Genomic DNA, 23,922 nt, shown 5'->3' on the forward strand with positions numbered 1-23,922 from the left:
TTTGTGTTTGTGCGTTTATGATCAAATAAATCTTGGTCCGTTCACAAAAACATTTGTTGTTCCAGAATCAAACAAAACGATTCACAATTAAATTCATGACGCACAAAAAAACGGACGCACAATCACAAAAACATTTCTCCCGTCAGAAGGAAACGTGACGCGACTCGTGTCATGTGCGTTTGTGCGTTTGTGTTTGTGAAAGTCGTTCTGTTTGATCCTAAACAAACCAACGTGTCTCAGTGTGTGAGACAAAATGTGGACACACAAACGTCCAAAGAGCCGACGTGACGCACAACTTTAATACAAAACATTTCAACAATTCAGTCACAAGTGTCCCTCTGCTGTCCCCGTCCCCGTCTGTCCCCGTCTGTCCTCGGTGGCTCAGGACGCGTCTCCGGAGTCTGTCCTCGGTGGCTCAGGACGCGTCTCCGGAGTCTGTCCTCGGTGGCTCAGGACGCGTCTCCGGAGTCTGTCCTCGGTGGCTCAGGACGCGTCTCCGGAGTCTGTCCTCGGTGGCTCAGGACGTGTCTCCGGAGTCTGTCCTCAGTGGCGAAGGCTTTCTTGCAGACTGAACAGCTGAAGGGTTTGTCTCCGGTGTGGATGGCGAGGTGTTTCTTGAGGGCGCCGCTCTGGGTGAATCCTTTGTCGCAGAAGGGACAGCTGAAAGGTTTGTGCTGGGAGTGCGTGGCCAGGTGGACGCTCACGTAGCTTTTCTCGGCGAAGCGTTTGCCGCAGGTGGGGCAGGCGTAGGGTCGCAGCCCGCTGTGCTTCATCATGTGTTTGCGCAGGTTGGTGTTCTGGGTGTAGCCTTTGCTGCACACGGCGCACACGAAGCGTTTGTCCCCCGTGTGCAGCTCGATGTGTTCCTTTAACGTGCTCTTGTCGGCAAAGCCTTTGTCGCAGAAGGGACAGCTGAAAGGTTTCTCGCCCGTGTGGATCATCATGTGTCGTTTGAACTGACTCTCAAACAGAAAACCCTTGTTACACTCGGAGCAGCTGAAAGGTTTCTCTTCCCAGTGGTTCTTCAGGTGTTTGTTTAAGAGGCTGTTTCTGGCAAACGTCTTGGAGCAGATGGCGCAGGTGGTGGGTTTGTCGTCACGGTGACTCTTGAAATGTTCTGCCAGAGACTTTTTACTTTTGAAGCGGCGTTCGCAGACGGAGCAGGCGAACGTGTCGGACGAGTGGAGCAGCATGTGGTTTCGTAAAACGTATTTGCGAGCGAAGCCTTTCCCGCACTCGGGGCACTGGTGTTTCTTCAGACTCCTCCCGTGCGCCCGGGCGGCGTCCGACCGCTCCGGCGCCCCGTCTCCGCCCGGTCTCTGATTCTGGCAGGTTTTGGCGGGGCTGGGGCAGAGGTTGTGGCGGACGCGGAGGTGTCGGTCCAGACTGGACTTTTGTTTAAAGGAGCTGTCACAGACGGGGCACTTTTGGGGACGCTCGTCCGTGTGAACAAACATGTGCGTCTTTAAGTTTGAAGAGCGTGAAAACCTCTTCCCGCACACTGAACAGCTGAAAGGTCTGACGGCCGCCCGCTCCTCGGCCGCCGTCGGGTCGGCGCATTTGTGTTTCTCTAAACTCTGTTTGTACGCAAAAGCCTTATCGCAAACTGAACACACGAAAGGTTTTTCCCCCGTGTGCACCCTCATGTGAGTCTTTAAGATGTTTTTGAGTCTGAAACTTTGGTCACAAACTGAGCACCTGAAAGGTCTCTGTCCCGTGTGAATCAGCACGTGTCTCTTTAAGTCGGCAGAACGCCCGAAGCCCATCCCGCACCACGAACACCTGCAGGGCTTCCCCTTCACCCCCACAGAGAAGTCCAGATCCAGCTCTGCTCCTGTGGCTGTGTGCTCCCACTGCAGAGCCCAGTCCTCCCTCTGCTCCTCGCTGTCTGAACAGCTGTATGGTCTCTGGTCCTCGGGCTCATCTCTGTGATGAAGAACAGACGACTTGTCCTCCTCCTCCTCGGTTTGGACGGAGCCTGAGTGAAGCTCCTCTGGACTCTCACTGTACAAAAACACACACCACAACACACACACACACACACACACACACATACACACACACAACACACACACACACAACACACACCACACAACACACACACACATACACACACACACACACACACAGAGAGGATCAGATTATTGTCATGAATTAAACCTGCCTGTGTGTGTGTGTGCGTATGTGTGTGTTGTGTGCGTGTTGTGTGTTTGTGTGTTGTGTGTTTGTGTGTTGTGTGTGTGTGTGTGTGTGTGTTTGTGCGTCTCTTTTGGAGCTAAATTTTAAAAACAATTATCTGTGTTTTGGCAAAACAAATATATAATATCCCTCTATACCTCTTTAGTCCTGATTTTGACCTGGTTTAGTTCTGGTTTAGTCCTGGTTTAGTCCTGGTTTAGTCCTGGTTTAGTTCTGGGTCTGGGGACGTGTCGTCGCTTTAAGCCGGATGCCCAAACACACTGAACCCGCCCCGAGTCTCCCGCAGCCCCGCACCGACCTGCGCTGCTCCTCGGGGCCCCGGCGCTGCTCCTCGGGGCCCCGGCGCTGTTCCTCCAGTGTGACTTGTGCCATGTGTCAGGGCCCGGTCTCCGCGGGGCCGTGAGCCGCACTTGGCCCGGGGGAGCCGCGGGGAGCCGCGGGGAGCCGGGGGGAGCCGGGTTTAGCCCTGTTTCGCCCGGGTTAGCTCCAGAGCTAATCACAGGGGTCCTGCGGGGCTGTCCGGGCTCGTGCCTGATTAAAAGTCAAACCCGCTGTGACCGCGGGGGGCGCTGCACGTGCACAAGAACCAAACAACAACACACACACATGACACACACACACACAACACACACACAACACACACACACAACACACACACAACACACACACACAACACAACACACACACAACACACACATGACACACACACACAACACACACACAACACAACACACACACACAACACACACATGACACACACACACACAACACACAAACACAACACACACAGTCTGTGACTCGGGTCGTTTCTTTCTTCAGTTTCATCAAAACTTTGAGATTTTAAAGTTTTTCAGTTTCTGTTGAAATGTTCATTAAAATCGTTACGTTTTAAAAAAATATAAAATATTCTACAGAAACTCGGACGTTTCTTTTGACTCTGAGTTTCCAAAGCCGCCGCCGCCACATTCTATTTATATTTCAGTATATTACGAGTCAGATCTGTGGAGGCGAGATTCAGTGACAGAAACACGACGATGTGAAAACAGGTGAAGAGTAAAGTCACAGTACGGAACATTCCAGGAGAACGAGCAGAAAAACACAGAGCAACTTTAATATTCAGACGCTCCGAGGCTCCAGAGTTTTACCCTGAACCTCAGGAGGAAAAACCCTGAAACTGTTTTTAATAAAAGAGCAGAAGATTTCAACTTTTATTAAAACATCAAAGTTTCAGATTCAGACAAAAGAAAATCCACAGGTTTTTATCAAAACGGGATTTTAATCATGTTCAGACGCCACAGAAGTGAGACCCGAGAGACTCGAGTGACCAGAGTGACCCGAGTTCAGACTGGAGGGTTTCCTGCCTCTCTGATTGGTCAGAGTGGTCACATGGTGCAGATAAAGCTAAAGTGCGGCCCGTGGGCCAAACTGGGCCGCTGCAGTGAGAGTGTGCGGCCCGAGAGTTTAAAACGTGTTTTTATTTTGGACAAATCTGAGCCCGAGCAGCAGAGAAAATCACATTTATGATCAAACCCCGACACTCAGGTCACCCTCAGGTCACCCTCAGGTCACCCTCAGGTCACCCTCAGGTCACACTCAGGTCACACTCAGGTCACACTCAGGTCACACTCAGGTCACACTCAGGTCACACTCAGGTCTCACTCAGGTCTCCGGCGGTGTCTTGCCCTCGGCTCTCGTCTTGTGGATTCTCACGTGTCTTTTATACGAAGCGAGAAAAGAAAAGTGTTTGTCACAGACTGAACACCTGAAGGGTTTCTCTCCCGTGTGCACCCTCATGTGCTTCTTCACGTTTCCTTTATCAGTGAACTCTTTGTCACAGAAGGGACAGCTGAAAGGTTTTTCTCCGGTGTGAATCCGCTCGTGTCTCCTGAAGTTACTCACGTCCACGAAGCCCTTGTCGCAGACGGAGCACCTGTAAGGTCTCTGTCCCGAGTGGATCAGGACGTGTTTCCGGAGGTCAGAGATGAACTGAAAGGCTTTTCCGCACTCGGAGCAGGAGTGCGGCTTCTCTCCGGTGTGAACCAGGACGTGTTTCTTTAAAGCCGAGTTAAAGCGAAACCTCTTCCCGCACTCCGAACACCTGAAAGGTTTATCCTTCCCCCCCGTCTCGGAGGAACCCGGAGGGGGCCGGACCCCGGGGGCCACGCGGGGGTCCCAGCGCGGAGGCCGGTCCCCCCTCCGCTCCTCGGGCCGTTCTTCCCTCCGCTCCTCGCCGTCTGAACAGCTGTAGGGTCTGCGGTGGGCGTGGAGGCGGGGGGGCGGAGCTGAGCTGCAGCCCGCGGCTCCGTGCGGCTCCTGCAGGTGCTCCTCAGGGCGACACGACTCGTCACCGTCGCCTCGAGTCTTTGGTTCCTCCTGAAGTCTGGGCGCAAACTGAACACCTGCAGGAGGAGGACAGAGTTACACAACTGTCCACATGTGACAACTACACACACACACACAACACACAAACACACACACAACACACACTGTTAACTGTACTCAGCTGTATGACCTGTAGTCGAGTCTGTATGACCTGAGTTGTGGCATTTTTCTCTTTGTTTCTCTGAATTGTTCTCGTCAAACTTTTCAAACTGAAGCTGAACCAGAAGCTCCAGACGTCTCCAGCGGCTCCGGGTCGTCGCGCTCCGGGTCGTCGCGCTCCGGGTCGTCGCGCTCCGGGTCGTCGCGCTCCGGGTCGCATCTTTATCACAGTTTGATTTGTTTCTTTTCTGACCTCAGACGTTTCAGAAACTTCTTCATTATGACAAACACGACCTGAAGCACCGAGTCCCTCTGGTCATTCACTCCAGTCCTGACCAGACTCGGCCCTGCTCCGCTTCTGACACCCGACAGGACCAGGAGTTTGACTAGACTCGCCTGAGAACCTGAGTGTGACTAGACTCGCCTGAGGACCTGAGTGTGACTAGACTCGCCTGAGGACCTGAGTTTGCAGAATGACAGGAGGTAAAATTCAGAGGTTTTAGACTCATGGACGATTCACACGAGACGAGAAACAAAAACACGAGGGACTCGAGGGACTCGAGGGACTCGAGGGGACACAGGGGGACATTACGAGGGGACAGTTGTACCTCTGTGTCTGTCGTCCAGCTCCATCGCTCCAGCTCCGGCAGGAGCTTCACCTGTCGGTCCTGCAGGAAACAAACAAGAGTCAGACAAAAGACCAGAGTCCAGAGTCCAGAGACCAGAGACCAAAGACCAGAGACCAGAGACCAGAGACCAAAGAGACCAAAGACCAGAGACCAAAGACCAAAGACCAGAGACCAGAGACCAAAGACCAAAGACCAAAGACCAGACCAAAGACCAGAGACCAAAGACCAGAGACCAAAGACCAGAGTCCAGAGTCCAGAGTCCAGAGACCAGAGACCAAAGACCAGAGACCAGAGACCAGAGACCAGAGACCAAAGACCAAAGACCAAAGACCAGAGACCAGAGTCCAGAGACCAAAGACCAAAGACCAGAGACCAAAGACCAGAGACCAGAGACCAGAGACCAAAGACCAGAGACCAAAGACCAAAGACCAAAGACCAGACCAAAACCAGAGACCAAAGACCAGAGACCAAAGACCAGAGTCCAGAGTCCAGAGTCCAGAGACCAGAGACCAGAGACCAGAGACCAAAGACCAAAGACCAGACCAGAGTCCAGAGTCCAGTCCGTGCGGCGGTACCTTCTGTCTGTGTCTCTGTGTCGGTTCCGGGTCTTGAGTCTTGGTCCGTGGTTCAGTTTTTTTCTTGGGTCTTGTTCGGGTCTAAAGTCGCGCGCCTCGGTCCCCCGCAGCTCCGCCGTGTCCCCCGCGTCCGCAGAGACATCGTGTCCCACCGCCCGGTCCTCTGTCCCCCGCTGTCCTCTGTCCCCGGTCCCGGTTCGTTCAGCGCAGTTTTAGCTCCGGAGCTAAACCAGAACCAGGGCCAGACCGGATGTTGTGGTTTTGGAGAGAGCACGTGACTTCCGGGTTGTGGGCGTGCGCAGTGAGAAAGATTGGCACTTTTTGTTTGTTTGTTTGTTTGTTTTGTGTTTGTCTGAAAACTTCATAAAATTAAGGAGAAAAAAAAGATGACCACGCTGTTTGTGTCTTCAAAACGTCACAAAATTAATAAATAAAATAAAATAAGGTTGACACACTTTTTGTCTTGTGTTTGTCTCTGTGGTGTCTTAAAACTTTATAAAAATTAATCAAATAAATAAATAAAATAAAAATAAAAACATTGGCACTGTTTTGTGTCTCGTATTTGTCACCAAAAAAACTTCACAAAATTCTGAAAAAAAAAGAAAAAGGTTGTGACACAGTTTTATCGGAGTCACTTTACAAAACAACAACAAATAACTTTTTTTTATCATTCTCGTTGATTCCAGCCAAACATTTTATTCATAAATGTCAATATTTTTATTCAAATATAAAATCTTTGTTCTAAATTTATCTTCATGAATTTTTACAATTTAAGAGAAACTGGTGCCGTGTTAAATCTAAACAAGAAACTGAAATGAATCTTGTGCATTTATTTGTTGTTTTGTGTTTTTTGTCTTTAGTTATTTTATAATAATAATAAAAAAAAAAAAAAAAAAACAGGGCACACGAGGCGTCGGCTAAAGCTCCTCTTTTGTGGTGATTCGATATTTTTAATAAATGAAAAAAAAACACGAGGCACATGTCAACACTTCAGCAATATTATTATTATTATTATTATTATTATTAATATTAATAATGATAATAATAATAATAATAATTTTATCTTATTATTATTTATTTATTTATTTAATTATTATTTATGATTCTAATCTGATGAGTGAGGTCATTTTTGGAGCAAATAAAAAAGCGCTGACAGAAAAAAAAAGGAAGTGTGTGTGAAGAAGCGTTGGGAAACATCAGGACTTAAAATTGGACTTCCTGGAGTTTTCCAGAACTGTTACCATAACAACCGAGTGGGACACTGAGCCCAAACTCCTCCGATGTCCCAGATTATTACGAGACAAACACAAATGTTTAAAAAAAAACACTTTTATTTTGTTGGAATCAGGTTTAAAGTGCCACAAAAATGTTTCTGTGTAAAATGTGACAAAATGTGTTTGGACAAAATTCTCAAAACATTTTTCTTCACAAATTTCTTCTTGATTTATGTAAAACTCATTTATATTTTCTCAGCAGATTCAGAACCATAAAAACCAGCTTCACTCTAACCCTGGTCCCATTGGTCCGTCCCGTCGGCGCTCTGAGTGACGGCCGGAGTCGACCAATCACAGTGAAGTGTGAACGGTCAGAAGAAACAGCAGCAGAAGAAGAAACAGACGCCTGTGGGCTCCTGTTCAGAACAAACGTTCACATGAATCGTGAATCATCTGAAATCCCGCGTCCTAAAAACGCTGCTTCTGTTTGGTTTTCTCAACTTCACTTCTGTAGAACAAAGATCAAAGGAGCAGAAACAAGAAAAGAAGAGACAAGAAAAACGTTTCCAACACGGAAGGAAAGTGTCTGATTATTGTTCACAGAGAAGCACGTTCACATGAGGTTTTTATTCTGAATTCAAATCTTCTCTTGTAGTTTCCATGTAAATAATAATAATAATAATAATGTTGAATTGTTGTTTCTGTTAAACTGGTGAAATGTTTTTTATTTCATGTGTGTGAGCGTCTGGGGGCAGGTTCTGATTGGACAGAAACACCAACAGATTTACGTCTTTGGGAAGAAAATATAGAAAATGTTAATTGTTGTGCAGTGGCTGAAGAATCGTCTCGTCACACTTTCCGTCTGTGAGCTGAGGAGGAGAAGGGAAGAAGAAGACAAAAGCTCAGCCCACTCCCGCATCCCACTCACAAATCCAAAGAGACGTGGATCAAAGTCCCGAGACAGAACTGGACCAGGACCAGGACCAGAAGGACGACACGACGAGCCTGAAGCACCAGCAGCATTTTAACAACAACAAACCACAAACAGGATCCACCAAACAAACTCAGTCACATTTAACATCAGAGCAAAACAAACTCTTACTTCACTGTGAAGATTCATTCACAATCAACATTTTCATTTGGAATTAAGTGGATTTTTTATTCAGAACAAAATTATTTTTATTCAGAATTAAATCTCTCATGTAAACGTGGGCAGTGCAGCTCAGAGAACTCGGCTCCGTCACATTAAAGTCCAGCAGAGTTTCAGACAGAGCAGTGCCTACAGTTAGCGTCACAGGCCCAGAGCGTGTGGATGAAGCGCGGTCGGTGTTGCGTCCGCGGCGGCGAGCGTCCTGTGCTTTTTGGCGTGTTTCCGAAGTGAACTCTTGTCCGTGTAAGATCTGTGACATAGTGAACAGCTGAAGGGTTTCTCCCCCGTGTGCTGCCGCACGTGAATCACCAGGAACGACCTCTGCACGAAACGTTTGGCACAAAACGGACAGCTGAAAGGTTTCTCGCCCGTGTGGACCTTCATGTGCTTCTTCATCCTGGCTTTGGACGTAAAGTCGTTCTTACAAACCGAACACCTGAATGGTTTCTCTCCCGTGTGTGTTCTGAGGTGTTCTGTCAGAGTCCTGCTCCGTAAGAACGCCTTCTCACAAACTGAACAGCTGTAAGGTTTCTCTCCGCTGTGGATTTTCAGATGTTGGTTAAAGTGACTGGTGTTTTTGAAGCATTTCCCACAGAAAGAGCATTTGTGAGGCCGCTCTTCGTCTTCCTCAGTGTCAGAGTCTTCCTCACTGTCGGAGCAGCTGTATGGTCTCTGGTCGGAGCTGCAGCCTGCTCCTGCTCCTGCTCCACACTTCTCTCCGTTCGTCTCCTCTCGGTTCTCTTCAGTTTTCACAGGAGCAAAAGACGAGAAGTGAAAATCTGAAAAACACACAAAGTTTGAATATTGACCAGTCAAAGTTATGCTCCTCTGACCTCTGACCCTCGGACTGGACTGTGTGGACCTCAGAGTTCTTCAGGCTGGTCAGAGTCTCCAGAGTTTCTTCTGCTGTTCGAGCTCAAGGTGTTTGTGTTTTTCTGGTTTATTCAAAATCTCATTTTTGTTCATTTGTCAGATTCTGTTTTAAACACGAACAGTGAGTTTATAACCAGGACACTCATTTGCTCCTGTCGCAGGGACAGGGTTTGCTCCTGTCGCAGGGACGTGAGTTTCTCGGTGTTTCAGTCGTACAGAAACAGCAGATCCACAAAACTGATAGAACCAGGATCAGGAATGTTTCCATTCACATCAGTGTCCCGGGACACTCTGCGACAGGAGCAAACGTGTGTCCTGGTTATAAACTCACTGTTTGTGTTTAAAACAGAATCTGACAAATAAACAAAAATTAGATTTTTTTAATAGACCAGAAAAACACAAACACCCTGAGAGATTCAAGACTTTAATTCAACTTTGACACATTTGTTTAAGTTTTACACAAACTAAACGTTAAATCACATGACTCATTTACATAAACTGATGTGTGATAAAAACAGTTGTTTCTTATGTCTGATGTGGTTCAGTTTGTGTTGGACTCAGTGGAATATGAGTGTTCTCTCTGTGACAGAGGGGTGTTCTGCTGATGGTGAGTCTGTTCTGTGTGTGTGTGTGTCTGTGTGTGTGTCTGTCACACACACACAGACACACACACACACGTGACACACATAAGAACCTCACCTGGTTTGGGTTCCATTGTGCAAACGGATCTTCTCCCGGTTTTTCTGACGGGAGGCTCCCACTCCCAGCTCCAGTCTGACTCCACGTCCTCGTCCTGCAGACGGAAGAAGAAGAAGAAGAAGAAGCACACGTGAGAAACACTGAGAGAAACAAACAAGAACAACAAGAAAGCAGCAGAAACCCAGTCAAGCATTTACAAAACATCTGAGCCACAACAGAAAAACAACAGAAGAACCCAGAGGAACCCAGAAGAACCCACAGACCTGGAACCTCCAGCTCAGGTCTGACCTCATCACAGAAAAAAGCAGAAATCTGCAGATAAACTGAGTCCAGAATCTTTAGCTGCAGTTTTCACGAGATGAAGGAAAAGTCGATTTAGGGATTTTCATGACAGACTCACCTTCAGCTGCTCCTCCTCCACCTTCAGCTGTTCCTCCTTCAGCTGTTCTTCTTCCTTCAGCTGTTCCTCACAGTTGGAGCTGCAGGTTTCTTCTGCTCTCGTCTCATCTCCGTTTTTGTCTCTGGTCTCCTCAGACGGTTTGTGATGAAGCTCGAGGGACTCGTCTTCATCGTCTTCAGTTTTCACAGCGACAGGAGCGACAGGAGCAACAGGGAGCTCCTGCAGCTGTTCCTCTGGCTCCTCTTTAACTCGAGGAGGTCTGAAAAGCAGTGGCAGAGTGGTTAGCACCTTCCCTCCTCACAGTCAGGTCCAGAGTCAAATGCCCCCCTCCCCCTCACAGCTCCTCACGGCTCCTCACGGCTCCTCACGGCTCCCCCTCGCGGTTCTCTGGAGTCAGATGTTCAGCTGCACGTTTGGTTCTGCAGAGGTCAGGGGTCAGAGGTCAGGGGTCAGAGGTCAGGGGTCCGGGGCGCGCGGCTCTGGCTCTTTTAAAAAGACCCTTTAATGAAATGAGGCTCACGCGGCTCTGGCGTCACACGAGGCGGGTTAAAGCGCCGCGCGGGTTTAGTCCACAGAAACACAGAGACAGTGTCAGCATCACCTCCAGTCTCTCTCTCTAAAACCTTCAAATCAGGCAAGAAATCTCGGGGTAATAATGGACTCAGACTTGAACTTTAACAGCCACATCAAGTCAATAACATCTGCAGCCTTTTACCATCTAAAAAACATAGCAAAAATCAAAGGTTTACTGTCTAAATCAGACTTGGAGAAACTTATCCATGCGTTTGTCTCCAGTAGGTTAGATACTGTAATGTTCTGCTCACTGGTCTCTCCAAACGAGCTGTGAGACGCTGCAGAACATCCAGAACATCCAGAACATCCACAACATCCACAACATCCAGAACATCCACAACATCCAGAACATCCACAACATCCAGAACATCCAGAACATCCACAACATCCAGAACATCCACAACATCCAGAACATCCACAACATCCACAACATCCAGAACATCCACAACATCCAGAACATCCAGAACATCCAACACACAACATCCAGAACATCCACAACATCACAACACAACATCCAGAACATCCACAACATCCACAACATCCAGAACATCCAGAACATCCAGAACATCCACAACATCCAGAACATCCAGAACATCCACAACATCCACAACATCACAACATCCACAACATCCAGAACATCCACACATCCAGAACATCCAGAACATCCAGAACATCCAGAACATCCAGAACATCCAGAACATCCAAACATCCAGAACATCCAGAACGCTGCAGCTCGGGTCTTGACTCGAACTAGGAAGTACGAGCACATGTGTCCTGGTCTCAGGTCTCTGCTCTGGCTCCTGTGGCTCAGAGACTTTAAAGTGTCTCTGTTTGTACAAGTGTCTCCATGGTCCGAGCACCAAAGTCCATCTGTGACATGTTAGTGTCATATGAACATCTCACACTCTGAGGAGCTCAGGGACCAACCTCCTGCTGGTGCCAGAGTCACGACTAAACAAGGGGAGTCAGAGTTTCAGGTTCATGCAGCTAAAACCTGGAACAGTCTGAACATGTGAGACAGACTCTTCTGTGACGCTGTTTAAATCCAGACTCTAAACATTTCTGTTTAACTGTGCAAATAACTGAAAGGTTTTCATTCCGCACTCTTCTCTCCAATTTATGTCTCTCTTTTTTAATTTTAATCTTCATGATTTATGATTTGTTTTTATTATGATTTTAATGTATTTCTTATTCTGTAAAGCACTTTGAATTAACGCGGCTCTTCAATGCTAATGCTAATGCTAATGAGGTGGCTCACCCCGGGCCCCGCGGCTCCCACAGCTGCGGCTCCTCCAGCTTCACTTGTGTCTCCATGTTTCAGAGGCTCCAGGTTCTTCCAGGGACAGACAGGTGCAGACAGGAGCAGACAGGTGCAGTTTTGAGGCCGTTAGCTCGGGTTAGCTTCAGAGCTAAAAACACAGGGGTCCTGCGGGTCTGGCTCGGCCGGTGCCTGATTAAAAGTATTCAGTGGACTCGTGCGGGTTTTTATTAATAATAATAATAATAATAATATTATTATTATTATTTTCCCCTTCATTGTAAATAAAGTTCAGATTTAAAACAGCACAAATTTGTCTTAAATTGCAAAAAATCATGAAGATAAATTTGGAACAAAGATTTTATATTTGAGAATTTGTTTTTATGAATAAAAAGAGACAAAATTAAACTTTTTATTTTACAAATAAACGTGAGAAAATTCAGAACGAAACACAAACACACAACACACACACACAGAGTCACAGACACAAACAAAATCACCTGAAGCTGCAGATTTGAAACTTTTGTGTAAATTTAATATTTTGACTTTTTTTTTCTACATAAAACAAATAAATAAAAAAAATAAAAGGACAGATCTTTGTTCTTGGTCCCGTTTGATTTGACGCTAAAATCTGAGACTCACTGAAAAACTGTTGGACAAACAAACGACGATCAAATCAAACTCACACTAAAGTTTAAAGAGAAACAGAGTCAGACGGAGCAGAGCCTCCAGTTAGAATCACCACGACGACGATGTCGTCTCGTCGTCGTCGTCGTCGCTCAGCACAAAGTCACACGAGTTTGGGTTTGGATCGAGAACCGCCATGTTTTTACAGACCGCCGTTACTGAGCGCCTGCATGGTCTCTGTGGGTCCTTTACTGAGCGCCTGCATGGTCTCTGTGGGCTCTTTACTGAGCGCCTGTGTGGTCTCTGTGGGTTTGTTGGAGTTGTGTTTCATGCTCAGGTGTCGAGTGAGACCAGATTTATATTTGAAACGTTTTTCACAAACTGAACACCTGAAAGGTTTGTCCGCCGCGTGAGTTCCCATGTGTTTCTCGAGTCCGGCTTTTAACCTAAAACTTTTCCCACAAACTGAACAGGCGAAAGGTTTCTCCCCTGAGTGGATCCTCAGGTGTTGGTCCAGATAAAACTTCTCGATAAATCCTTTCTGACAGAAGGGACACTTGTGGGGCCTGTGTCCCGTGTGGATGGACATGTGTCTCTTGAGGTTGGACGACACGGGAAAACCTTTTCCGCACACGGTGCATTTGTGCGGCCGCTCCCCGGAGTGACTCAAACTGTGCACCCGCAAGTACGACCTGTCCGCGAACCTCATCCCGCAGTCCGAGCAGCCGAAAGGTCTGAGGTCGGGCGCCTCGGTGTGGGCGGGCGCGTCCCCGGCGTGAAGCCTCATGTGTTTCTGAAGTTTGTATTTGTGTTTGAAGTCTTTGTCACAGACGGGGCACTTGTGCGGCCGCTCGCCGCTGTGCACCAGCGCGTGTTTGTGTAAATCCGACTTCCAGCGGAAACCCTTCCCGCACTCGGAGCAGCGCAGCAGCTTCAGCACGGACGCATCCAGGGTCCCGTCGGCGATGTGCGTGCGCAGGTGAGCGGTCAGGGCGTCGTCGTCGTGGAAACCGGCCAAACACACGGTGCAGACGTGGTGCTGGGTCCTCAGGTGTTTGGTCAGAGTTCCTTTTTGAGTGAACGCTTTTTCGCAGACGGGACATTTGTGCGGACGCTCCCCCGTGTGCCCCAACATGTGCACCCCCAGATGAGCCCGCCACTCGAAGCTCTTCCCGCACTCTGAACAGCTGTAAGGTCTGTGGGCTTTGGGCGCGTCTCGGGGAGTCTGAGTGAAGCGTCTGGAGGCCGGAGCCTGGTCTGGACTGTAGTCTTCTGAGCGGTCAGTGTCCTCAGAGCTGTCCGTCTGCTCCTCACTGTCGGCTCCACACTCTCCGTTGGGTTCCTCTCTGGGCTCCTCGGACGCCGTTTGGTGAAGCGCAGAGGACTTGTCTTCGTCGTCTTCTTCTTCGGTTTTGACCGTGACCATGTGGAAAGGGAAGTCCTGGGGCTCCTGTTTGACGCTCGACTCCGGCTCCTCTTTGAGACCGAGCGGCTCCCAACTGTGAACAAACACACAGAGTTACCACAAAGAGAAGAAGAAGAAACACACAGAGTTACCACAAAGAGAAGAAGAAGAAAACGACACAAACACACAGAGTTAAGACACAAACGGCTCGGACATGTTGTGAACCGTGAACGTGTTTCTGACATTGTTTCTTTGATCGTCTCTCGCTGAAAGTTCGGGGGAAACTCGGCGTCTGTTTGAATCTGTCGGTCGAAGCGTCACAAAAATCTTGAGTTACACTTTTTGCTTTTTTTTGGACATAAAACTTAAACATAAAATATAAAGATAAAATGAGGCAGAGAAACCAGGAAATCAAAAGAAGAAAATGAGGAAGAAGTTTAAAGAGCAAATCTTCGTCTTTTAAATTTGCTGTTAGAAAAACTGTAGAGATTCTGAAGAGAAACTTTAAAGTTGAGGAAATAAAATCTTTTGGATTTATGGACGTGAAAAGTTCCTGCACCAGTTTATTTTAAATGTTCAGTTTGATTTTGTTCGTGACGAACTCGAGCGCAGAAACGTTCGACTTTGACCAAAAACTCTGAACACGATGACGACTTTTATTTATGATCCGATTCTCCGAAAAAACTCAAACGAATCTTTAGAGTTAAAACCTAAAACATCTAAGATCTGAACGAGCTCTACCTGCACCTGCCGCTGCACCTGCCGCTGCACCTGCCGCTGCACCTGCCGCTGCACCTGCCGCTGCACCTGCCGCTGCACCTGCCGCTGCACCTGCCGGACTCGGAGCCTGAGTCTGAGCAGAGCCACAGTCACGTGACTCCCGCCATGTTGGATCTTAAATGTAAACAAACTTTAAACTCTGAAAAACCAAACGTGTTCGTGACACAAACGTCCGTTTCTGTTTCTGTTTTAACTTTTTTATTTTTCTCTTTTAATCCGGAACATTTGAGCAGAACTTTGTTCTTTTTTCTTCTGGAGAATTTCACAAACATTTCACCAAAACTAAAACCTCAGCGGCTCTTTCCCCGAGCGGCTCCGCGGCTCAGTGCGGCTCCAGAGGCCGGAGCCGCTGTGCGCGCTCTGCTCCCGCCTCACCTCAGACCCTCAGAGTCTCAGTGTTTCCACTCACCCCGGGCCCCTCCGCTCCTCCGCGGGGCCCCACGGCTCCTGCGGCTCCCACGGCTCCGTCTCCTCCAGCTTCACTCGTGTCTCCATGTTTCAGAGGCTCCGGCTCTTTCAGGGACAGACAGGTGCAGACAGGTGCAGACAGGAGCAAACAGGAGCAGTTTGGGGCAGTTAGCACACTGACCTAATCACGTGGGCTCCTGAGGACCCCGGGCCTCCTCACAGATGCCTGTTTAAAACTCTGAACATAAAAGTGCAGTGTTGAGCTGTGACCTCCAGGGGGCGAGAGTGCGCCGCAGCGGCCTGTGTCCCTCTGTCCCTGTGTGTCCCTGTGTGTCTCTGTGTCCCTCTGAGGACTCAGTCTGTGGACTCTGGAGGAGGATTTGAAACATTTTGAGAAAACTTCAGCGTCAGACTCGAGGTTTCAGTTTAAAGTGACGTCGACTCCAAACTGAACTGAGACCAGAACCAAGACTCTGAAACTCTGGTCGAGGTGAAAACCCGACACTTTAAGTTTTAGATTTGTTCAAAACTGAATCATTTGTGTAAATGTTTTGGAGTCGCCGGTCGCTGTTTTTCTGCAGCTCAAACGACAAATTCACTGAAAAACCAAAACCACAAACAAACACAAACACCTGCTGCTTTTCCACGTTTATTTTCACCTCTTCATTTATTTACATCATAAAAATAAACAGCACAGAAGAAGAAGAAGTCACATGATCCAATCAGATACTTCGACTCTCCAGAGACTAAACCAGGACTAAACCAGGTCTAAACCAGGACTAAACCAGGACTAAACCAGAACTAAACCAGGACTAAACCAGAACTAAACCAGGACTGAACCAGGACTAAACCAGGACTGAACCAGGACTGAACCAGGACCACAGGTGAGAGCAGTTCTGACACAGGTGATGTTGTTTCTCTCGATCGTGTGAGTTTATTTTGTGGTTCAGTCTGAGTTTGGAGCTGTTGGAATCGAGTCGAGCTGCAGCTCAGTTTCTGCTTCACTGTCGTGTTTCAGATGTTTCAGACATTCTCGTTACGTCATTTCTGCTCCGTTATGTTTCATTACCGTGTCTCTTCGTATTTACAAAAAAGGTCCAGAGACTCGTGTGTCGCTCATGTCTCGTGTGTCGCTCATGTCTCGTGTGTCGCTCATGTCTCAGGTGCGGTGGATGCTCCTCAGGTGCTGCTTCAGACTGGAGCTGTGTTTGAAGCTCTTGTCACATTCTGAACAGCTGAAAGGTGTCTCTCCGGTGTGCGTGCGCAGGTGCGACGTCAGACTGGTCTTTAACCGAAAAGCTTTGGCACAAACGGAGCAAACGTGTGGCTTTTCTCCGGAGTGAAGCCGCAGGTGTTTCTGGAGGGCGCTCTTGTGGCGATGTCCTTTGGCGCAGAACGGACACGTGTGCGGCCGCTCGTCGCTGTGGACGGCCCGGTGACTTTTGAGGCCCTGTTTGTTGTGGAAGCGGCGGCCGCAGTCGGGGCAGGCGTGCGGCCTCTCGCCGCTGTGGCTCATCGCGTGGACGCGTAAATGTGACCGCTCGCCAAACTCTTTCCCGCACTCCGAACAGCTGAAGGACCTGAGCGCGGCTGGCCTCAGAGCGCCCTCGTCCACGTGCGCCTGCAGGTGAGCGTCCAGGTGGCTCTTGTTTGGGGCCTGGTGGCGGCACAGTGGGCACAGGTGGTGACGGTGGCGCAGGTGCTGAGTCAGACCCGGTTTGTGTTTGAAGCTTTTGTCACAGACGGAGCATTTGTGAGGCCGCTCACCCGAGTGAACCAGCGTGTGCGTTTTTAAGTCCGTGTTCCGCGGGAACTTCTTCCCGCAGTCTGAACAGCTGAAAGGCGTGTCGTCGATCAAATACGAGTCCGGGTCCAGAGTCCCTTCCTCCACGTGACCCTGCAGGTGTTCGTTCAGAAGGAGTTTGTCGGTGAAACGTCGCTCGCAGACGAGGCAGACGTGATGCTGCAGCCACACGTGTCGCTCCAGCTGAGAATTCTGTTTAAAGCTCTTCTCACAGACCGAACACCTGTAAGGTCTCTCCCCTGTGTGCACCAGCGTGTGCCGCTTTAAATCAGACACATTGGTAAAGTCTTTGCCGCACTCAGAGCAGCGGTGGGACCTGAGCAGCGCCTGGTCCACGGCCCCCTCCTCCACGTGACCCTGCAGGTGTTCGTTGAGCCGGGTCTTGTCCGGGAGCCCCTGCTCGCAAACGGGGCAGACGTGGTGCCGAAAACGCCGATGACGAACGAAAGCGGGTTTGTGTTTGAAACGCGTCTCACAGAAAGAACAGCTGTAAGGTCGCTCCTCCGAGTGAACCAACATGTGTCTCTTCAGCTCGGCTTTCCACCGGAACGTTTTCCCGCACTCAGAGCAGCTGAAGGGTCTCTGGTCTGAGCAGCTGAAGGGTCTGTCAGGAGGAGTCTGAGTGAAGCGTCTGGAGGCCGGAGCCTGGTCTGGACTGTAGTCTTCTGAGCGGTCAGTGTCCTCAGAGCTGTCCGTCTGCTCCTCACTGTCGGCTCCACACTCTCCGTTGGGTTCCTCTCTGGGCTCCTCGGACGCCGTTTGGTGAAGCGCAGAGGACTTGTCTTCGTCGTCTTCTTCTTCTTCGGTTTTGACCGTGACCATGTGGAAAGGGAAGTCCTGGGGCTCCTGTTTGACGCTCGACTCCGGCTCCTCTTTGAGACCGAGCGGCTCCCAACTGTGAACAAACACACAGAGTTACCACAAAGAGAAGAAGAAGAAACACACAGAGTTACCACAAAGAGAAGAAGAAGAAACAAACAGAGTTACCACAAAGAGAAGAAGAAAACACAAACACACAGAGTTATGAGACGGACACGGAGCAGTGTTTCCTTAAATCCCCCAACAGCCTAAAAACGACCTGGAGCGGAGGACACCAGCAGAGCGGGACTCGACTTGACTCGACTCGACGTTTGATCAGAAAAGACACGACTCTGGTCCCGAGTTCAAAGGTTAAATCCACAAAGTGACGTCACAAATCAAACTAAAACTCACACAAACAAACGTCATGTCATTTGTGCTCAGAGTCGGAGATTCAGATTTTAGTTTTTCACGAGACACAATTGTTTATTATTATTATTATTATTATTATTATTATTATTATCATTATTGTGAGTGTGGGGGTTTTAAATCGAGATTTTTCTGCTCAGACAAAAGTATCGACGACGTCCTGATCAGATTTTCAGAATAAAAAAACTGGGATGTTTCTGTTTGTGGAGATTTGTAAAAATAAAATAAAATTATGAATCGAGTTTGAAGTGAAATAAAATCGTTCTGCGCTCGACGCCGCCGACGATGACGCGCTTCAGTGTCGTCACGTTTTCTTTGTGTTTTTTTGTCGTTTTGAAGCAGATTTTCTGTTTTTTGACTCAAAATAATTTTTCAGTTTTTGTCTTTTTACTGTTTCAGGATCAAATTTGTCCAAAACAAAAACACTGAGACTTTTCTGTTTAAAAATATGAAACAAATCTGTGGGACACGGAGACACAGAGACACGGGGACAGGAAACAGGGACGTGTGGACACTGTGGACACTCGGGTCCCTCGGGTCATTTGTCTTTAAACTCCGGGTTGTGGTGAAACTCGTGTCGCGCACGTGAATTTCTCCGGGAGCGCGCAGCAGCGAGCACGCGCCGCTCAACATATTTACATTTTTATATTTTTACATTTTTTAAAATCTTAAAATCTCAAATGAAACTGGAAAGTGAAAAGTGAAAACTCCCCGCGGAGTCAAACATTCATCTGCACAACAACAGAAGCTCCAGGCTCCGCGCGCGCTCACCCCGGGCTCCTCCGCGGCTCCTGCGGCTCCTGCGGCTCCTGCGGCTCCTCCAGCTTCACTTGCGCCATGTCCCCGAGTCTGAGCGCGGCTCAACCCCCGCACTTGTCCCGGGTTAGCTCGGGTTAGCTCGGGTTAGCTCGGGTTAGCTCGGGTTAGCTTTAGCTTGGAGCTCGTGCGTGACTCGCCGCAGCTGCAGCTCAGACCGACAGGGGGCGCGACTCAGACACGAGAGCAACGACCAAACATCAAAAACACAAACAAGGAAAAACAAGTTTATACAAAAACACACAAACAAACAAAGATACAAAACAAACAAACAAACAAACAAACACACTTTTATTTCTTTATTGTTTTTATCTTTTTTTTTTTTTTTTGATTTTATGATTTTTATTTTTATTTTGGTTGAAACTGAATTCTGCAGATTTTCTCTTAAAGTAAAATATTTTACACGGCTCCATGAAGCATCTGGAAACACTTTTGTTTATAAAATAATAATAATGATTAAAATAAAAATATAATAATAATAATAATAAAACCACAGTTTAAATTAAATATATTTTGATGAAATCAGGACGTGACGTGTTTGTTTCTGTTTCTTCTCAGACACAAAATCACATTTTCATCAAATCGACTAAAATCACAGAAAGAACTCATTCCGTTCCACCTGGTGATGTCATCATGTGGTGGTACAGGAAGTGCTCCACTGTGTTTTTAAACTCCACACTTCACCTTCACTAGAATCATCTGGAACATTTCAGCCGTGGAGGAAACTAAAGGAGAAGGAGCTGTTCACCTGATGACATCATGAGGTGGAGCAGAGCGTTTGGAGACTCACAGTAAAAATGTACTCAAACAAACTGGACTCAGAGCTCTGAGACTTTTCTGTTTCTTCTTTTGAATTTCAATTCAAAATAATCAATAATCATAAATAATCAGTTTTTTCATAAACAAAATTCATCCTTGATTTTTAAAATTGAATTTAAAGTTTATTTCAAACAAATCCAAACCGTCTCGTGTCTGTTTTAACTTTGATATTTGATTTTCTGCTGCGGCTTCGATCGGGATCCAGAGTCAAACTCGGATCTAAAATCTAAAATATTTTTATTACAGTTTTGTGTTTCAGAAAAATATTTTCTCAGTTTCGTGTTTCTTGTCGAGGATCAAAACAAACTTTGTAAAACGTGAAAATAAAAACACGTCGCTGTAAAAGAAGAAACAAAACTTCAACTAAAACAGAAAATAAAAGATCAACATTAAAATAAACACAAACGCTGTGCAAAAATATCGATATATCGTATCGTTTAAAGTGACAGTGTCGATATCGCGGCTCCTCTGGTTTTATTCACAGAGAAAAAAACGTCTTTTAAACGACTCGTCGATCTTTGACTCCATCAATCACCAAGAAACAAAAACAAAGACGACGAGAAAAACGTCCGAGTTTTACATAAAACAACTTTAAATAAAAAAAAAACAAAAAACTTCACGGCGTTGGTCTGAACAGCTGCAGGAGTTTAACAGCAGCTCTTTAAGTTTGACGTCTTTTTCTTTTCACCTTTTTCTGTTTCTGTTTCACTTTAGGGACAAAGGAAAAAGTCAAAATCTGAACAAATAAAAGAATCATTTTCTGACTTCTTCACATGAAAACAAATCAAGTGAAGTGAAGTTCAGATCTCGAGTTTTATGGATTAATCACCGAGAGGAGTTTTGGTTTATTTGACTCAGCGATTTTGTTCCAGTTTCAGTCTTGTTTTTTTGTTCAGAGGAAAAAAACTCGTTTGTGTGACACATTCGACATTTTCTGTTTTGACGATTTAAATGTTTCTGTTTCAGACGAACTTTACTCAAAACTAAAAATTTTTAGAATCACAGACATGATTTAGACTTGATTTTATTGAAGCGAATCAAATGGAAAGTGTCTCGTTTCTATCGAGACGTTTGGATCGACAAACTGTTAAAGACCCGAGTCCTGCCAAACTTCAAACTCCAAACTTCAAACTCCAGACTCCAGACTCTCTGTGAGATTTAAAATAAACTTTAGATTAAATGTTGGAAATCGAGGTCGAAATCTGTTTGTTTTTTTTTTGTTTGAAACTAAAACTGAAAAATGAAACAACAAAATATTTTCACATTTGATTATTTTTAATTGAAATTCAAAAGAACCAAAGGAACACGGATCCACCAGCTCCGTCTGTGAGGAGGAAGATGAGGACATTAGAACATTAGAACATGAGAACAAGACTTGAAGCTGAGACTTTGTCTCAGAGTTTGTGTGATTCTGGAGCTGTGAGTCGCTCCGAGCCTCAACTCGGTCTGAGGAGTCGAGATAAAGAAAACACAGAGCCACGTTCACGAGGAAATTCAATCACAAAACAGAACCAGAACCTCCAGAACCTCCAGAACCACCAGAAGAACCAGAAGAACCTCCAGAAGCAGAAGAAGCAGAAGAAGCAGAAGAAGCAGAAGAAGCAGAAGAAGCAGAAGAAGCCGCTCAGTGTCGGATCTGTGACGATACGAAAAACGAGACGAAGAATCTGGAGCTCGAGTTCATCCAGAAACAAAACCTCCAGCAGCAGAAGAAGAGACGTCAGGGATGGAACACATCCAACTGGAACGGACTCGATACTCGATACCGATACTCGATACCGATCCCACAACGATAAACCCCCTTTGTTTAAACAATCTCCACCGATTTTCCACATTAAACTGAAGAACTTTCTTTTCTGTTCCCAAGTGTCTTTATGTCTGTGGGATCCCTGGTCCAGTCCTGGATTAGACCTGGTTTAGTCCTGGTTTAGTCCTGGTTTAGACCTGGTTTAGTCCTGGTTTAGTCCTGGTTTAGTCCTGGTTTAGACCTGGTTTAGACCTGGTTTAGTCCTGGTTTAGACCTGGTTCAGTCCTGGCTCGATAAGAGTTTTAGTACAGATGAGTGTCGGAGTTTCCTCTTCCTCTCCCTTCTCCTCATCTTCTTCTTCTTCTTCCTCTCGCCCAGACTCTGGCCGGTGCTTCTTCATGTGTTTGCGCAGAGATCCGCGGTCGGTGTAGGACTTGGGACAGAGTGAACAGCTGAAAGGTTTGCGTCCGGTGTGGAGGATGATGTGAGCACGCAGCAGCGGTTTCTCCATGAAGCCTTTGTTGCAGAGCGGGCAGCAGTGCGGCCGCTCGCCCGTGTGGCTCCTCATGTGCTTCTGGAGACTTCCTTTGGAGATGAAGTGGTTCTGACAGACAGAGCAGCTGAAAGGTCTCTCCCCTGTGTGCACGCGGATGTGGGCCTTCAGGTTGGAGCTCTGCACGAAGCCTTTGTTGCAGATGGGACAGCTGAAAGGTTTCTCACCCGTGTGCGTCCTCAGGTGCCGTTTGAAGTGTCCTCGGAAAGCCCGGTGACACACGGGACAGCTGAAAGGTTTCTCCCCGCTGTGGGTGAGCGCGTGGTTCTGCAGCTCTGCCCGGCGCTGGAACCGTTTGCCGCAGTCGGAGCAGAGGTGTGGTTTGTGCTCGCCCTTGCCCGCAGACGGGGGGCGCTCTTGCGGCCGCTCGTCCTCGCGGTGTGTCTTCACGTGGTCCCTCAGCGTTCTGCTCCGGGAGAAGGACTTCTGACAGACTGAACAGCTGTAAGGTTTCTGGCTCAGGTGGATGACCTGGTGCTGGTTCAGGTGACTCTTGTTTTTAAAGCTCTTGTTGCAGGCGCCGCACTGGTGGGGGCGCTCTCCCCGATGAGCCGCCCGGTGCTTCTCCAGAGCCGCGAGGCTCTTGAAGCTCTTCCCGCACTCTGAACAGCTGCATGGTCCAACCGCTCCCATCCCCGCGGCTGGAGGCGGAGCTTCTGAGTGGGTCTGGACGTGTTTAACTAAACTTTTCTTTTTGGCAAAATCCTTTTGACAAAGTGAACAGCTGAAAGGTTTCTCTCCCGTGTGAATCCTGATGTGTCCGTCCACGTGACTCTGCCGCCGGAAACGTTTCTGACAAAATGGACACGTGAAACATTTCTGTCCCGTGTGGAGCCGCTCATGCCGCCGCAGCTCTGCTCGCCGCCCGAACGCTCTGCCACGGTCTGAACACCTGTAAGGTCTCACGCCAGCCTCAGGCCCAGTGTCCTCACGAGCATCCTCAGAGCAGTCAGTGTCCGTCTGCTCCTCACTGTCTGAACAGCTGTAAGGTCTCTGGTCCCCGGGTTCCTCTCTGGTCTCCTCGTCTTTGTCGTCTTCAGTTTTGATGGTTACAGGAGTGACAGGGAGCTCCTGCAGCTGTTCGTCTGGCTCCTGTTTCACGCTGAGTGGCTCCGTCCTGAGCAAACAGAAACATCTCAGTGTTTCACTTTGAAATAAAACAGATTTAGTTTCAATCAGACAAACCTGAGATTTATGTGACCGGGTTTAGACCTGGTTTAGTCTGTTTTTTTTTTTATTTTTCTCTTTTATTTTGACTTGCATTTTTACATTTATATCGTCTCTTGTTTTTTTGTTTTTTTTGTTTCTTATTTAAAATTTATTTTCACATTTATATTTTTGTCTCTTTGTTCTTATTTTATTTTGTGATTCTGAGTCTGAATTGGTCCTGGTCCTGGTTTTGGTCTTGGTCCTGGTTTTGGTCCTGGTCTGTGGGACAAACCCAGAGGCTCTTACTCTGCAGCGGTGTCCGGGAGCCGCGGGAGCCGCGGGGGGTCCTGTGGCTCCATGTGCGGGGCTCAGGGCTCATCCTTCACACAGACTCTGTGCGGCTCTGTCCTCGTGTCCTCGTGTCCTCGTGCTCGCGGGGCTGTGCACGCGCAGATGTGTCCTGTTAGCTTCGGGGCTAATGCTAATCACACAGGGGTCCTTGTGGCGGCTCCGGGTTGTCCTCAGAGCCGCCTGAA

At 47.7% G+C, this 23,922-nt stretch overlaps 5 protein-coding genes across 6 annotated transcripts in view; all 5 read right to left on the bottom strand.

Moving 5' to 3' along the window:
• LOC110174758 (zinc finger protein Xfin-like) lies at positions 1 to 19,236 on the bottom strand. Its single transcript, XM_055158534.1, has 15 exons — positions 19,074 to 19,236; positions 16,439 to 17,970; positions 15,246 to 15,376; positions 14,825 to 14,977; positions 14,327 to 14,385; positions 12,885 to 14,177; positions 10,589 to 10,639; positions 10,221 to 10,479; positions 9,821 to 9,914; positions 8,398 to 9,027; positions 5,289 to 5,348; positions 5,077 to 5,140; positions 4,803 to 4,900; positions 3,962 to 4,598; positions 1 to 2,004 (listed from the first exon to the last, which is right to left on the bottom strand). Exons 1-15 carry the CDS (start codon positions 19,139 to 19,141, stop codon positions 450 to 452), a joined length of 6,684 nt encoding a protein of 2,227 aa, XP_055014509.1. The 5' UTR covers positions 19,142 to 19,236; the 3' UTR covers positions 1 to 449.
• Positions 3,740 to 6,129, bottom strand: LOC110174753 (gastrula zinc finger protein XlCGF8.2DB-like). Its single transcript, XM_020940853.2, has 3 exons — positions 5,885 to 6,129; positions 5,289 to 5,348; positions 3,740 to 4,598 (listed from the first exon to the last, which is right to left on the bottom strand). The coding sequence occupies exons 2-3, from the start codon at positions 5,311 to 5,313 to the stop codon at positions 3,859 to 3,861; spliced, it is 765 nt and encodes a 254-aa protein (XP_020796512.1). The 5' UTR covers positions 5,314 to 5,348; positions 5,885 to 6,129; the 3' UTR covers positions 3,740 to 3,858.
• LOC129407162 (oocyte zinc finger protein XlCOF6.1-like) lies at positions 12,565 to 15,457 on the bottom strand. Of its 2 annotated transcripts, XM_055158412.1 has the most exons (3): positions 15,273 to 15,404; positions 14,825 to 14,977; positions 12,565 to 14,177 (listed from the first exon to the last, which is right to left on the bottom strand). In XM_055158412.1, exon 3 carries the CDS (start codon positions 14,102 to 14,104, stop codon positions 12,881 to 12,883), a length of 1,224 nt encoding a protein of 407 aa, XP_055014387.1. In that variant the 5' UTR covers positions 14,105 to 14,177; positions 14,825 to 14,977; positions 15,273 to 15,404; the 3' UTR covers positions 12,565 to 12,880. The 2 variants fall into 2 exon arrangements, with proteins under 2 accessions (XP_055014387.1, XP_020796519.2); XM_020940860.2 differs by lacking the exon at positions 14,825 to 14,977 and having other exon boundaries at positions 15,273 to 15,457.
• A 260-nt stretch (positions 19,237 to 19,496) lies between the features above and the next one.
• Positions 19,497 to 23,922, bottom strand: part of LOC129410365 (zinc finger protein 84-like) — a 25,790-nt gene continuing 21,364 nt past the window's right edge. Inside the window, exon 3 of the transcript XR_008632845.1 lies at positions 19,497 to 21,881. The gene's annotated coding sequence lies outside the window, so the exon portion shown is untranslated. The remainder of the gene's footprint in view (positions 21,882 to 23,922) is intronic.
• The window catches only part of LOC129410367 (gastrula zinc finger protein XlCGF57.1-like), a 2,174-nt gene continuing 132 nt past the window's right edge, over positions 21,881 to 23,922 (bottom strand). Inside the window, exons 1-2 of the mRNA XM_055158411.1 lie at positions 23,693 to 23,922; positions 21,881 to 23,354 (exon numbers count right to left, since the gene is read on the bottom strand). The exon at positions 23,693 to 23,922 is cut by the window's right edge and continues 132 nt beyond it. Coding sequence (XP_055014386.1) covers positions 21,953 to 23,354; positions 23,693 to 23,745 — 1,455 coding nt within the window. The 5' untranslated portion in view covers positions 23,746 to 23,922 and the 3' untranslated portion in view covers positions 21,881 to 21,952. The remainder of the gene's footprint in view (positions 23,355 to 23,692) is intronic.

Source organism: Boleophthalmus pectinirostris, unplaced genomic scaffold, assembly GCF_026225935.1.
Source record: "Boleophthalmus pectinirostris isolate CB_2022bp ecotype Guang Dong unplaced genomic scaffold, ASM2622593v1 HiC_scaffold_22, whole genome shotgun sequence".
Classification (NCBI taxonomy): Eukaryota; Metazoa; Chordata; class Actinopteri; order Gobiiformes; family Gobiidae; genus Boleophthalmus; species Boleophthalmus pectinirostris.

What these genes read in the sequence shown, in the direction of transcription:
- LOC110174753 (XM_020940853.2), bottom strand. Translation starts at nt 5,313, where the DNA reads ATGGAGCTGGACGACAGACACAGAG. An exon ending in GCTGGACGACAGACACAGAG is followed by an intron (nt 4,599 to 5,288) that starts GTACAACTGTCC and finishes CTCCTCCTGCAG; the next exon opens with GTGTTCAGTTTGCGCCCAGA.
- LOC129407162 (XM_020940860.2), bottom strand. Translation starts at nt 15,358, where the DNA reads ATGGAGACACGAGTGAAGCTGGAGGAGACGGAGCCGTGGGAGCCGCAG. An exon ending in GAGGAGCGGAGGGGCCCGGG is followed by an intron (nt 14,178 to 15,272) that starts GTGAGTGGAAAC and finishes GTTTGTTCACAG; the next exon opens with TTGGGAGCCGCTCGGTCTCA.
- LOC110174758 (XM_055158534.1), bottom strand. Translation starts at nt 19,141, where the DNA reads ATGGCGCAAGTGAAGCTGGAGGAGCCGCAGGAGCCGCAGGAGCCGCAG. An exon ending in GAGCCGCGGAGGAGCCCGGG is followed by an intron (nt 17,971 to 19,073) that starts GTGAGCGCGCGC and finishes GTTTGTTCACAG; the next exon opens with TTGGGAGCCGCTCGGTCTCA. An exon ending in AGGTGCAGCGGCAGGTGCAG is followed by an intron (nt 14,386 to 14,824) that starts GTAGAGCTCGTT and finishes TTCGACCGACAG; the next exon opens with ATTCAAACAGACGCCGAGTT.